Raw genomic sequence first — 14,943 nt, forward strand, 5'->3', positions numbered from 1 at the left:
TGCATACATTTTGGTCAAGATCTTGTTTTCTTGGAAATATCTTTATTTTATCATTATTAGATTTCCAGCTGGTGCAGGATGAAAGTTTACTGAAGTTTAACATTTATGGTTTGGGGTGTGTTCAAATCAAGTATTATTAATAGTGATGCGGATCTTAGCAAGTGTCAGTAAATAATGTGTTATGTAAGAGAATATAATATCCTCTGGTGTGTTGGTTTTCATGATGGAGATGATAACAGCTCAAGAACAATGTTCGTGACGTAGCTGTGTTTTGTGTGTGATGTCTTGTCTTTGAGGGATTTTGCTGCCTAAATGATAAAGTTTCCCATCTGGATTTCATTTATAAATAGATGTGCTATTAGTTATATACAAAGATATACAATCTCATGTCTATCTTCATCACAAACACAGAAAAGTTTCTGCATCATCAACTGATAAATGTGTTGTGTGTGCGGAAACATTTGTGGTGTTCTTGAAAAATTCTGACTGTTCAGAGCAGTCTTTAGAGACAGAACAGAACAGAACGACACTGCTGTATTGTCAAATTATGCATGCATTAACTGTGTTTAATAAATGTAATATTGTTAAACATATTAAGTCAGCCTAAAGAATTAATGTGTTAGGTTAGCAGCCTACATTAAGTATATATAGTTGTAAAATTAGGCTATTTCCGGTGGGAAAAAGGCGAAAAATATTCAAGAAAACTGAAATGTTAATAAAGAATACATTCTCAATACGTAATGCTTCATGCTGTTTATTATGCAAATTCAATGTAATATATCATCCAAAGGACACATATGACCTGGGGCGGACACTGAACCTGAAACTTGTGCTGTTCATTTTTCTCAATAACCTTGTTCAGAAGAGGTCCGCCCAGTATATGACACACATGACACTGGTCCACTCCTTTGGAGGCTTGCTGCTTAGGGAACTTCCTACAAATGCTTAATGTGTTGTTTGAATCATCTCTTTAACATACATTTAGCAAACATTAACAATTAACATTAACAGACATTTAGAGATTTTTAACTTGTGCGATCAATTTTTCTTGTGACATTATGATATTACTTTTTTCTGGACATATAATCATTTGGGCTTCATGGCATGCTATGAATATTAGGAAATTACAGTATAAATGCAAAACATCAAAATAAAAAAGAAAGTGTATACCGTATATAAAATATGACATTTTGAAATGGTTAACAATTTGATTGAAATCTATATTTTTGTATTCACTTTTTAAAGTTCTTAAAGATGCGATTACATTTTCACATTGAGCCAATTGTTAGCTATTTTTGGCAAATGTTAAGAATGTGGCCAGATGAATGCGGTGAGAAGAGAATGCACTGTTGTCTGTGTTGATGACGTCAGAGCTCCATCTGCTTTCATCTGAGCTCTTTAACAGAAAACAAAAAGACATGAGAACCGGACATTTGTGGGCGGTCCAACTTTGATCATAAACACACTGAAATGTATATGGCCTATACATCATTCATGTCAAGTACATAATCCTGCAACATTCTCATAACTCCTTTTGTTTCATTTAACCATGCCCCCCACACACATATACAGTATATACAACAAATATGTACAGTATATATATATATATATATATATATATATATATATGTGTTTAATTCTCATAATTACATTTTTTCTCTAAAACAGTATTGAGAGTGATCCTATGTGGATACAAATATGATTCATTTAATTTTAAAATCACCATCAATTAAAGGTAGTACAAAAACTATTTTGCACTTTGTTTCATATGCTTTTACTTTTTAAAAATATACTTAAATATATATATATATATATATATATATATATATATATATATATATATATATATATATATATATATATATTAATCAGCTTCTTAAATGTTTCAAGTGAAGTAACAAGTCATCTGTCGTATCTGAAAATGTTTCAACTAAGATGCACATCTGGATTCTCAAGAATGTAAGTGTCATATTTTATCGTCACCAACTGTACAGCAATAAACCTTTCTGAGATGTCCACGTTGACACGATATGCTTTATCCTACGGTGGACACAAAGGCCTCCAGTTTCAAGTGCCCTGGGTAAATCTGTCCCATGAGGCTCTGCATCTGTGTGTGTGTTTACTAGTGATGACAGTTAATGTAAACGTTCAGTCATAATTAATGTGCGATCACTCACGATAGGGTTCTAGTCCACACTCCTCCGGCCTCGATAGATCACTGCAGATACACAGAAAGAGCAGTTATGTAGCACTGAGTCATAAGGAACATGCTTAGGAGAGCTTGCGTATATAAAAAAAAGTTTATATATATATATATATATATATATATATATATATGGTTCTAGATAAGTTTCAATGAGAATACACACCCATTCCCACTGTGTTTCCAGAGCAGGATACTGAAAGACAAGGAAACATGGAAATCAGTCCATATACATGTAATCTCTAGCCTTGATTTTCTTGATTTGAAGTGCCTTCCTGTAGCTCAAGCGCTAGCAAAGTCATGGGTTCGAGAACCGGAAAAATGTGTTCCTTGAATGCAACATATAATTCCTTGAGTCGCTTTGGATGAAAAACGATTTTAAACTATATGTCATTATGCAGTATTCAAATATTATTTTTAATTTACAAAGATTTTCTAGCTCTTATTATACCTGAGTAGAGTTTTCTGGGGCAGAACGTGACCTTCGAACCCTGCTGTGTTAAGGGAGCGACCACGACGGTGTACACTTCTCCACACATGATGTTGGAGACGTCACATGCGGTAGCCCCCTGTGTCGTGCTGCAGGTGTAGTTGGAGCTGGTGCCGTACAGGTCGGCTGTGTAGTTGTACAGGCCGGGAGAAGAGCGCCAGTACACACGCAGAGTGTTGTTCACCATGCGGTAGAGTTTCACGCTGGATGGACAACACGCACCTGAGAGAGGTCACAGATAAAGAAAATGAGACGTGAAAGAGGAAGGTACAGAAATTAAGTGCACTTAGTTGTAAACTGCATAAATCATTCATAAAACCATTATTTAATGGTTCACTCAAAAATAAAGATTCTGTCATCATTTACTCACCAAGATTGTTCAGCACAACTTAAGGGTGAGTAAATGATTTTTGGGTGAACTATCCCTTGTACGGTTGAAGACAAGGTTGAATTGAATGTGAAGGGTATTTGTAAGAATTGGATTTACAATTGATTTACATTTGTTGTGTTTACCATGGTACTTTTTTGTATATGGCATACTACTGTATATGCACACTACTTTTTTAATGTATTTTTGTTGCGTTTCCTGGTGAGGCCCATAAGATGCAAGTCTTATTAATTTATCTACTATAGTCATTTATTTCCAATTTTTAATATCACTTAAATCAGACATTAGATAGACAAAATGTCACATAATCTGTCTAAACAGATTTTTTTATTTATTAGGAGAACTTGACTTTTAATTTAGTTTTTTATTATTAATAATTTAAATTTTTACTTTCTTATGTAAAGTGCATTGAGAAGCTACCTTTAATAGTGCTATATATAAAAACAAATATAAATATTTGTATAAATATCATTGATATTTATGATATTCATAATTATTTAAATATACTTTATTTTTTAGCCTGGCCTTCCTGTAATGTCTTATAATGCTTTTATATATGTTTTATGTTTTTCTTCATTTTTGGTTATTTATTTTATATTTGAATCCTTGTTGACTTTATTCTCATTCTTGTATTTTAATGGGTCTTTTTTATTTAATTTTTTTATACTATCTATCGCTTCTTTTTTGTCTGTAAAGCACTTCGAACTGCACTCTGCATCCAGCAAGAGTTAATGACCATTAACCAGTCATGTAGTTTTCTCATGATGACAGATATAACAAATGCACTCAACTCACTTGAGGAGAAACCATGGTATCTGCACTCTGTTTTATGTCCAGTAATGCTGAAGGCCTCCAGCGACACATTGTAGCTTGTGCCACACGTGATGCATCCCAACAGGCAGTGTGTGTCCATGGTGTGACATTTGGCATGACCTCTGGGGGACGTCAAAGACGTGACAAAAGACTGCGCCCCTGTGGCAGGCGACCAAGTGACGTTCGTCATGGACTGGGTCACCTGTTCAACAGTCAGAGTTTCTGGACAACAGGGACCTGGAGAGAGAGAGAGAGAGAGAGGGTACATATTTATATCGCTTCACCATTTTCAACTATAAACATCAGTCTCCAGATGTTTTCCATCTTAATTACTGCACCTGTTTCCAGGGGAATGGAGTAGCTGGGAAGACTCTGTCCCGCTGCAGTGGTGGCGTAGGCGCTGACCTCATATACGGATCCACAGGACACGCTGATGTAACAGGAAGTGCCGCTGGACGAGCAAGTGAGTGAGTCGGTGTGACCCGCGCCGATCACGCTGTAGTTGGCCTGAATGTTTGTAGCTGTCCAGAACACCTCCACCGTGGAAGAGTTCACCTGAGTCACGTTGAGGATCACAGGGGCACAGGGAGCTGAAACACAAACAAGCAGCATTTCATAAAAATGGATTGCATGTAACAGTGATGGTATCACATATTATGGTGGTACTTTGAAATATACCATGTTACTGAACTTAATAAACTGGCTTTGCATGGTTTGGTTGCTCATTATCTGTCAGAACTTTTAATTTCATTACATGATTTTTCATGGACAGCCTTTAACTTAAATTGATTTATATTTATTGTTTATAATTTTAAAAATTATTCTTTATTATATTTAATTTCGTATCTAGTTTGTCCTTTTGTTTTCTAATGTAAAGTGCTTAAAAAAGCTAATATAAAAAAAGAAATATTATTAATATTTATAAAAATAATAAAAAGTTATTATTATAACATGGTATTTTAGAAAGAACACTGAGTACCGTGTGAACACAATAAAAAGTATATTAAATAAAAATTATCATTATTATTTTGTATACATGGTCCAAAATATATACCATGGTACTGCTATAGCAAAAGTACAACAAAAAAAAGGTATTACGATGGTACTTTTTCGTATATGGCATTGTGCACACTAGTATCTTTTATTTTTTTCTAATGTAAAGTGCATTGAGAATTTACCTTTAAAGACACTATACATAAAAACAAATATGACATTAATATTAAATATTATTATTACAACATGGTATTTTGGAAATATTTTTAGTAGAATTATTACAATAATTAATATAATAATAATTATTATTATTTATTTTTCATTATTATTAGTAGCATTGTATTTACATGATGCTCAAAGTATTTCCAAAAAAAATACCATGGAACTACTATAAAGTACCATGGTAATGTTTTGTACTGTATGTGGCATATATCACACTAGTAAATTGTGGGCTCACGTGCGTACCTGTCCGGCGTGTATGTGCACTACAGGTGTTGTTGCATCCTCGTATCTCACTGCAGGGCCGCACCACCACACTGTACAGACTGTCGCAGGTGAGGTCAGAGAGCGCGCACACAGGAGCCGTGTCGTTGCAGTGGATCCATTCGCTTCCGTCTGCAGCGATCGTCTCGTATAACTCAGCTCCTCGAACTGCTGACCATGAGATCTCTAAAGTTTCTGTAGAAATCAGTGACACGGACACATCCTCTGGACAGCATGGGACTGAGGAGAGAGAGAGAGAGATAGAAAAACGTTTACATAAAATATAAATATTAGTGTGTGTACTGTATGTCTTTTATATATATATATATTATACATAATATGTAAGTTTGGGGTCGGTACGAATTTTTTTATGTTTTTGAAAGAAGTCTCTTATGCTCACCAAGGCTGCATTAATTTGATAAAAAATACAGACTAAACAGTAAAATAGTGAAATATGATTACAATTTAATATAACTTTTTTCTATTTCAATATATTTTTAAAATGTAATTTATTCCTATGATAGCAAAGCGGAATTTTCAGCATCATGTGACGCTCCAGTCTTCAGAGTCACATGATCTTCAGAAATCATTCTAATATCGTTAGCCTCATAACATAATTGCCTACGTCCTATTTAAAAAAAAAATGACTTAGGCAATTATACTGAGGCTAACGATATGCTGATTTGATGTCCAAGAAACATTTCTTATAATTATCAGTTGAAAACAGTTGTGCTGCTTAATATTTTTGTGGAACCGGTGATACTTTTTTTAAGCATTCACAAATGAATAGAAAGTTCAAAAGAACAGCATTCATTTGAAATGGAAATCTTTTGTAACATTTTTGATGTATTTACTGTCACTTTTGATCATTTTATATATATATATATATATATATATATATATATATATATATATATATATATATATATATATAAATGTAAATCTGTCTGTGTAAAGTACAAACTTGTAGTATAGTTGACTATTTGTCCTGGCGGACTGGAGCCGGCCTGGTTGTAAGCGAATACGGTCGAGAGGTACGTGTATCCGCACTTGCACTGGAAGTGGCAGGCCCTGCCGGTGGTGTTGCAGTTTTCCTCTAAGCCATCATCGCTCTTCACGTAGGCGATGTAGTAATTCACCCACGGAACCTCAGACCACATGACGGAGCAGTTCCCTGTGGTCACCTCCTCAATCCAGACCGAGTCAGGAGGACATGGGACTGAAAATGATTCAAAGAAGATGACAACCAACCGCACAACTCTTTATTAATGTGTATGTGTGGTTTGTCATGTGTGCATTCATGTGTGAGTAAAATATACAGGTCAGAAGGTCCTCTGGGTTTGAAGGGTCACTGGTTCCGGCCTGGTTGGATGCTACGAGGGTGATGGTGTGGTTCTGGCTGCAGTTGAGAGGACTGATTATGCAGTAGAGGTCTGAGGAGCTGCAGTTCTGGCCTGTGGAGCTCACAGCAATGTATGTGTCGGCACCACGGACTGCCTGCCAATACACCGCCAGATCGAGAGAGCGACCTGGCGTCAACTGAACCTGCACATCTCCTGGGACAGAAGGACCTGTAGAGAGTGGAACAGAGAAAGAAGAGTTGTGAATTTAAGGTTTGATTCATCATTTTATTAACTGGTATAAAGAGTCAGACAAAACACTTTGGTTAAAGGGAAACAAAAAAAATCAAAGTGAATGGCTTAAAAAAAGTTGATGCTTCAAAAACCACGTAAAACGAACACGACGGTAATCCATACTAACTTCTGGCCAACTGCGCTTGACGTAAACAACAATGTTGTAGAGTGTAAACTTGTGAAACTCACGCGAGAAGTGATGATTACGATGCGATGCAAAGCAATGGTTTAGAGTTTAAAAACTTTGAAATATTAGTATTTTTCTCACACATACCAAATGTTTCGCTTCAGAAGACTGATTCATGAACTGGGCTCTTATGGATTAATGCCATGTTTGTTATGTGTGTTTTTGAAGTGTCAACTTTGAGAAATCCATACACTCAGATTCACAGAGATGAATTATTTTTCTAAAAATCTTTGTTTTTCCCTTTAAAAACTAGATAGGTAATGCTCAACATGGCGGCTGTGGGAAACTAAAGGCCTGTTCACACTAAGAAGGAAAACTATAATGATAACTTTATTAGTATCCACACCATCAGACGATAACTTTCTGTTTATTATAAGCATGGGCTGCAGTTTTGTCTGTCGCGTTAAATGCTCAAGCTCTTTTAAGCAGGATTCTGATTGGCTGCCAATATTTTTATCGTTTATCAGCTGGAAAAAAAAATCGTTCTGAAAGTGATTCCAACTGAATCATTCCTCTATGCAGATAGTTGCCATAATGGTGTGTGCTATTTTTTTTTTTTAAACTATATCTTTATCGTTATGTTTATCGTCCTTGGTGTTAACAGGCCTTAAGTTCTGCTTCTTTCAATTAAAATGGCTTATTAGCTATATACCCTATTCAAAAGACTATAACCGAGTCCTTACGTGTGATTTGGCTGATGGTGATGTCGTCTCCTTGGTTCCCATCAGGATCCCAGGCATTGCCCTTGATGGAGTAGGTGGTGCCAGGCTGAAGGTCACTGAAGGTCATGTTGGTCTCAGACGTGTTACGTCCGACCCGCATGTTGGAACCCTCCATGATCATGACCAAGGTGTAAAACACTGCATTGTTCACTGGATTCCAGTTTATCACAATGGTGTCACTGCTGGGGGAGCTGGAATGCAGATATGGGGCCACCACCACTGCAGAGAGAGAAAAAAAATAAATCAATATTTTTAACAGCTGGATCGAAGCAATGAGAGCACCAGCACAGGAAGACTAAACAGCTACTGCCTCTGGTGGTGAGTTTCAGTCATTACAGCTGAAAAAAATGACCCATTTAATACACTAAATTATGAACCATTAGTCAAATTAGTTTATTGATATGTGCCAATGATAATCTTTTTTTATATACATAAAATATATTATTAGATTTAAAATGAGTATAGTATAAATGTCTGATAGGGACAGATATGTGATGTTGAGATGGAAATAACCTTCAGTGTGTCTGTAAGGTGAAATGGGATAGAGAGAATGTTCTGTTGTTATATGTGAAACTTTATGAAATCGGTCCTTCTTATGTTACGTCAAGCCGTCCCTTGGGGAGAGGCGGCAGCCTAGTTCTCATGGTTTATCTTTTCATACAGTTTTGGGTATAAATCTAAAGATGCAGTTACTGTCAACAGCTGGTAGAAGCCAGAGGAACCAACTCTGCACAATAGCTGCAGTAAACAATACTTTGTTATTGTTACAGGTTTTAAATACCAACTCATTGTCGACCGAACCGGGAGTAGGGCTCAGTTTTCATTCTTTTCTATGATGTGTGATCTTTAGTAAATTAGCTTTAAATAAAAATGTCTGGTCTGGTTTAATGGGTTTTAGTCTGGTTGTTTGTGATAAAGAGTCAGTGTTGCTTCTCCATCCCTCAAAACCATGTCCTTATGGTTCTTCAGATCATGCATATATTGTAATTGTTCATGGGGAGTTTAACCGTTTCATTTCCTGTGGTTAGAGGAGTGGGCTTAACCTCTAGGGATGTGCACACCCTGGGTGGTGGGAAATGCTCATTTTAGGAAATATCAGTTGTGCAAATGACAGTATTTGTTTTTCTCTTGCCTGTATGTTGTGTTTATTGATTGTTTAAACTTTTTGTCTTAACTATCATTGAGGGAACTTGTTGAAATGTATAGAGAGACAAGAGTTATAGTTTTACAGAAAATGTTATGTTCCAATTAACTAAAGGTGGTCAATTTGTGCATTTAAGTGTTCAAAAGTGTGGCAGGAGGAACAGAGAGTGGTTAACAGTCTTATCCACTGTTGTATGGACCGTTTGCACTTCCTTGCCTTTAAAGTGTTAAACGTCTTTTGGAACGACCTTTAAACGGATGCCTGTAATTCTCCCTGTGACTGCTCGGGTCTCTATCACATTGTTTCAGCTGGTTAGTTTGGAGGCAGCTGGCTGGCCATCTAAATCAGTTGAACACTAGTTTCCTCAGGTTTAGAGACCACCTAAACCAACTTAAAGACCAGCCAACCACCTTAGGCTGGTTCAAACTGCTTTGTTTCTGTCACAAAACAGCAGGGATGTTAGCCCTTTTTAAAGTATAGAATAGCCAATATATTAATCAGAGGCATTTTTATATCAAGCAGAAGTTGTTTTAATTAAAGTCTGGAGTTTACCTGTCTTAGAGTTCACGGATAGAGAAGGCTGACTCCTTCCCCCAGTGTTGACGGACATCACGCTGAGGGTGTATTGAGTATAAGGCAGCAGATTGATCACTGTCCCGGGGGAAGTTACCACCCGGGTTTCAGAGAAGAACCCATCCTCGTTCTCTGCCCGGATGATGTAGCTGGTGGCACCAATCACTAGACCGAACTCCACTGTGATGCTGTCACTGTGTTTGGAGTAAGCCTGCTCTATAAAGGGAACCTCAGGGGCTGATGGGACACAATACAAAAAACATAATAATTATATATATATAATTAGCAATAGCTTAATTTCTAGAAATAAATATGGTTAATTTCATAATGATGGTAGACTGTTATTGCAACACTGTTATTATAATTATTTCAATAAATATTTTGGAGAGAACTTATCACAATATTTTGCAGCTTAAAGTGCTTTATTATGAATAAATGGGATAAACAAAGAAATACACAAAAATATATATATATAAGTAAATTGTGGAAAACTCATGAAGATTGAGGCTTTACATTTGGTTCCCACAATCGTGAATATTGTTACATGCTTTATATAAATACATTCATATTCAGCATGCATTCAACGTGTTAATGTACGTAGAACTTAATTTGTCTTAAATTGTGTAATTATTAAATAAAATAAATAAATGATATAAATATTAAAACATAATATTCGGCATTCAAATTATTGATTTTAATATTTAACAAAATGAAAAAAGTGTTTAATAAAATTAATACGTAGTTTATTATTATTTTTAAAGATCAATTAAAAAGTCACCTGTCTTAAATATCAGACCACAAAAAAAAAAAAAAAAAAAAAAACTCACTCGGCATTGGTGCTAAAACCTTTTGCATCGGTGTCAAGATTTATTTTTTTTTATTTGTAATTTATCAAGGTTAGTTAGCTCTTGTCCAACGGCACAAACTTGCAGAAGTCAGAGGTCACCTGACCTCACCTGTAGTCTCCTCCGTTTCGGCGCTGCTGAGCACGTTCGCGTTGTCCATGGCTTCGACCCGCATCTTGTACACAGTGTTCGGGGACAAAGAGTTAACGGAGCCCATCACCGTGCTGCCGCTGAACTGCGCGAACACCGACGGCTCTGGGGAGTTTTTCGGCGTGGCGGTGATTTTGTACGAGCTCGCGCCGGATTGTCCGCTCCAGCGCACTGTCATGCTTTTAGAGGTGACGGTGAACACGGATAACGTGATGTCTGCACAAAGACAAACAGTAAAGACAATATTAACAACAATAATACTGTTTTAAAAAAGAATAATTTTTGCTACAAGATGAAAACACAACACGGTCATTCCACAAAATGGTCGCCTTTTCAATTTTGAAAAGGAGAATTTAATATTTTGAGATTCGACATGTTGACAGTTTTGTGGTTAACTTATCCATTACTGTTATTGTGTATTAAAACGACAATTTAATGCTACAAATATCCAGTTCGTCAAATATTGAAGATATACTCCTACCGTTTTGTGCTGTGCATATCTGTAAGAGCAGAAATACAACAAATCATTTTTAAAATATATAAAACATGTTAGAAAGCATCCATTCTTCCTTGCTTATTTCAGGGGCAACTATTACTCTGTCATATGATATTATGTGCCATTAGTGGCCAAGGAAGCTTATTTGAGCATCACTCAGCAGCACAGGTTTTAGATCCAAAGCAATTTTTTCCCTATCCAGCATGACAGTGTGTACAACTACAAAACATGCCAGAAATATAATAAAGAGGACTATTGTTCTATGCAATACAAGTAACCTGTCTTTAAAATATAGAATTATTTATTAAGAATCCCAGTGTACTTTTAATGTGCTATGTTGCTTCAACCAAGCATATAGGAACAGTTAAACCATAACTTATTGTAGCCTACGTATAAAGAAAGTAGAATTTTTATTCTTACCTGTGGCACGATGATAATCAATAAGATTATGTTATAAAGATGTAAATATTTCGACTCCATGCCTCAAATTCAGTTCTGCTCAGCTGCCTTAGGGCACAGTCTCTTCTCCTGATTTGACTCTATTTCTGCAGGGTAATGGCTGTGCATGGCTTAAGTTCTGATTTTTTTTTTTTTTCTTTTTTTTTTTTTTTCTATTACCGTCCAACAGGTATTTTATTGTTCTGGGAGTAGTGAGTGTTCACGTTTGCCCCCTCCCTCTGTCAGGGAGAGAGAGAGAGGACCTATCAGCGCTGGAGGACAACACACACAGGTATACATCAATACACTTGAGGATAGACACAAAGATGCACTCTGCCTGGTCAATGGGATGTTCAGCATTGCTTGTTCTATTGTTATCAAATACACAAGACATTAAATGTTCTATTTTAAATATGAACTTGTATAAGATAATACTTAGTCTGAAAAGAGGCATTTATCATATTACATAGGCCTACTTATATGACAACTCTGAGCGGTTGCCCTTTCATAGCTCAGGTTATGTTTTGTTTTAGTACTTTGTCTCAGACTTTTAGTACTTTGCGTTTGTGTGCGTGTGTGTGCGCGCGCGCGCGCGTGTGTGTGTGTGTGTGTGTGTGTGTGTGTGTGTGTGTGTGTGTCCGTCCGTGACCGTGTGTGTGTGTGTGTGTGTGTGTCCTGGTAAACCCTACATTATGGGGACAAAATGTCCCCACAAAGATGGTAATATCCGAAATCCTTGTCCTTGTGGTGAAATAATTTGGTCCCCATGAGGAAAACAGCTGATAAATCATTCTAAGTGAGGTTTTTTGAAAACGTAAAAATGCAGAAAGTTTTCTGTGACAGGGGTAGTGTTAGTGTAAGGGGATAGAATATAGTTTGTACAGTATTAAAAGCATTATGTCTATGGAAAGTCCCTATAAAACATGAAAACACACAATGTGTGTGTGTGTGCTGGAGGAACATGTGAGAAGAAGCAGGAGATCTAAGCTAACGCACATAGATTATTGTGGCAGACTCAGATGAAATGTTTATGTGTAATATCAGTTCTCTTACGAGAGTTCTCTCGTACTGCGTTTTGCTAAAAACGCTATGGGAAAAGTCTCTTTTCGCGAAAACACTGAAGCAAAAAATTATCCTTAATTTTCATATATGTAAAACGCGTTGCGGCAGCAGCAGACAGCTGAAGCAAGACGGCTTGTCTGCTCATTGGCTGCTCTGCGGCAACTGCATAAGCCTATCGAGCGCAGGCTGATGCAACATCAGGCCAATGAGGGCGCTTCGCGCCCTTCTCGCCACTTCCCGCCGAAACGGGCGTGGCTTATCCCTATAAAAGGAGCTCGAAAAGGCTGATTCACTCAATTTTGTTCTCTTCAGCGGAGCACACGCATCGCTGGATCACGGAAGCAAGCGTCGTCGAAGCAAGCATCTCAGCGGGACGTGCCCTCGAAGCTGCTGGCCAACGCCGCCTTCTACAGCCGTACCTACTGCGCTTTCCGACGCATCATATCCTTTTCATTATTGCTCTGTTTTTCTGTGTGTGCGTGTGGTGTTTCAGTACACTCACCCCCTAAAAGAGCTGCGTCTTTTTCAAGATGCCTTCTTGCGGCTCGTGCAGAGCCCCACTCGCCGAGGGAGACAACCACCTCATCTGTGTTTCCTGCCTCGGTGAAGACCATGCAGCGCTCGCGCTCGCTGACGGCGGCTGCCCTCACTGCGAGCTTTTGCCGATGGTGGCTCTGAGGACCCGCCTGGCATCCTTCGCGAAGCCTGCATTCACCGCCGCGATGCCGCGCCGGAAGAAACGGCGCTCGCAGCGGATCCCGGAACCCGCTCCAGCCCGACTTAGCTCGCCGGTTCGCCCGCTAGCTTCACCGGCCTCGCTCGAATCACTCCCCGATGCTCAGCGCCCGCAGTCTGCCGCCGCTTCATCTGAGGGAGCCGTTTCAGAGGCCGCGTCGGCGGATAAGGATTCCTGTTCTCTCCTGGCTTCGGACAGCGAGGATTGGGCGGTCTCTGAGGATCCCGCGCCTCCTGCCCAAAAGCCCTCGGTGAGAGCTAGCATCGAGACGGAGCTCATGCGGATACTCGCGCTGGCCGCGACGAGCCTCGGCCTCGAGTGGTCTGCACCGGAGCCCCCCTCTCGCACCCGGCTAGATGGTAGCTTCCTCCCCGGTGAGCGCTCTTCTCCAGAATCAAAGCCCGCTCCTTTTCTTCCTGAGCTACATGAAGAAGTTGCGAAGGCCTGGAACGCGCCCTACTCTGCGCGGACGCGCTCATCTGTGTCGCCTGCATTTTCCTCGCTGGATAATGCCAAAGACCGAGGCTACCTCTCTCTGCCGCCGGTGGAACAGGCGATAGCGACACACCTTTGCCCGCCCTCTGCTGGACGGCGGACTAAAGCGGTGTTGCCTTCGAAAGCCTGCCGCATGACGTCATCACTGCTCGCGAGAATTTTCTCCTCTGCTGGGCAAGCAGCGTCAGCGTTACACACCATGGCTACCTTACAGATCTTCCAGGGAGATCTCCTCCGTAAGTTGGATGAGATGGGACCTGATGCTGTCTGTTTGGCGGATCTAAGGAGTGCTTCGGACCTTACGCTCCGAGCTACCAAGGCTGCCGCGCAAGCAATGGGACGGTGTATGGCTTCCGCTACTGTCGCTGAAAGGCACTTGTGGCTAACGCTCACGGAGATGGCGGATTCCGAGCGCACAGCGTTTCTCGATGCCCCGCTGTCTTCCGCTGGCCTCTTCGGTTCTTCTCTCTCCGAGTTCGTGGAGAGATTTACCGAGGCCCAGAAAACGTCCCAAGCCTTCAAGCACTTCCTACCGAAGCGCTCTGGTTCGGCGGCGAGTCGTGGAAGACGGACCCCGCGGAGCTCTCAGCCTCAGCCCCCGACTTCGGCCTCATCTTCGCAGCAGCCGCAACAGCGCAGCGCGAGACCCCGCTCTCGATCAGCCGCCCGAGCGCGCCCCCTGCCTCGAATGCCACAGGCGAATCGCCTACGTTTGCGAGTCCCGTAGCACCTCTGTCGCACGGCGATCAGAGCGAGCTCCGTATCCGGCCCTTAGCCAACCATGCAGAAGCATGGGCAGCGCTTCCAGGGGTTTCGGACTGGGTCTTAGGCATTATAGAGAAAGGCTTCTCGCTACAGTTTTTTCGACGCCCTCCACGCTTTACAGCGCGCGTCGAAACTTCGGTGCCGTTGAAAGTAGCACACCTACTTCGCGCCGAAATATCAAAACTGATAAGCAAGGGGGCGATAGAATGCGTTCCCCGTGCGCAAAGCGAACAGGGGATGTACAGCAGATACTTTCTAGTCCCCAAAAAGGACGGCGGTATCAGACCTATTCTGGATCTAAGACGACTGAACAGAGTATTAGTGAA

At 39.8% G+C, this 14,943-nt stretch overlaps 1 protein-coding gene across 1 annotated transcript; it reads right to left on the reverse strand.

The window, feature by feature from the left end:
- Positions 1-739: 739 nt before the first annotated feature.
- LOC308695356 (fibronectin type III domain-containing protein 7-like) lies at positions 740-11,645 on the reverse strand. Its single transcript, XM_081373479.1, has 14 exons — positions 11,542-11,645; positions 11,107-11,125; positions 10,587-10,841; positions 9,610-9,867; positions 7,875-8,132; positions 6,690-6,941; positions 6,335-6,589; positions 5,353-5,610; positions 4,233-4,484; positions 3,877-4,131; positions 2,655-2,915; positions 2,370-2,399; positions 2,178-2,218; positions 740-1,396 (listed from the first exon to the last, which is right to left on the reverse strand). The coding sequence occupies exons 1-13, from the start codon at positions 11,599-11,601 to the stop codon at positions 2,187-2,189; spliced, it is 2,445 nt and encodes an 814-aa protein (XP_081229605.1). The 5' UTR covers positions 11,602-11,645; the 3' UTR covers positions 740-1,396; positions 2,178-2,186.
- Positions 11,646-14,943: the final 3,298 nt, after the last annotated feature.

Source organism: Scardinius erythrophthalmus, assembly GCF_964197995.2.
Source record: "Scardinius erythrophthalmus genome assembly, chromosome: 9".
Lineage (NCBI taxonomy): Eukaryota > Metazoa > Chordata > Actinopteri > Cypriniformes > Leuciscidae > Scardinius > Scardinius erythrophthalmus.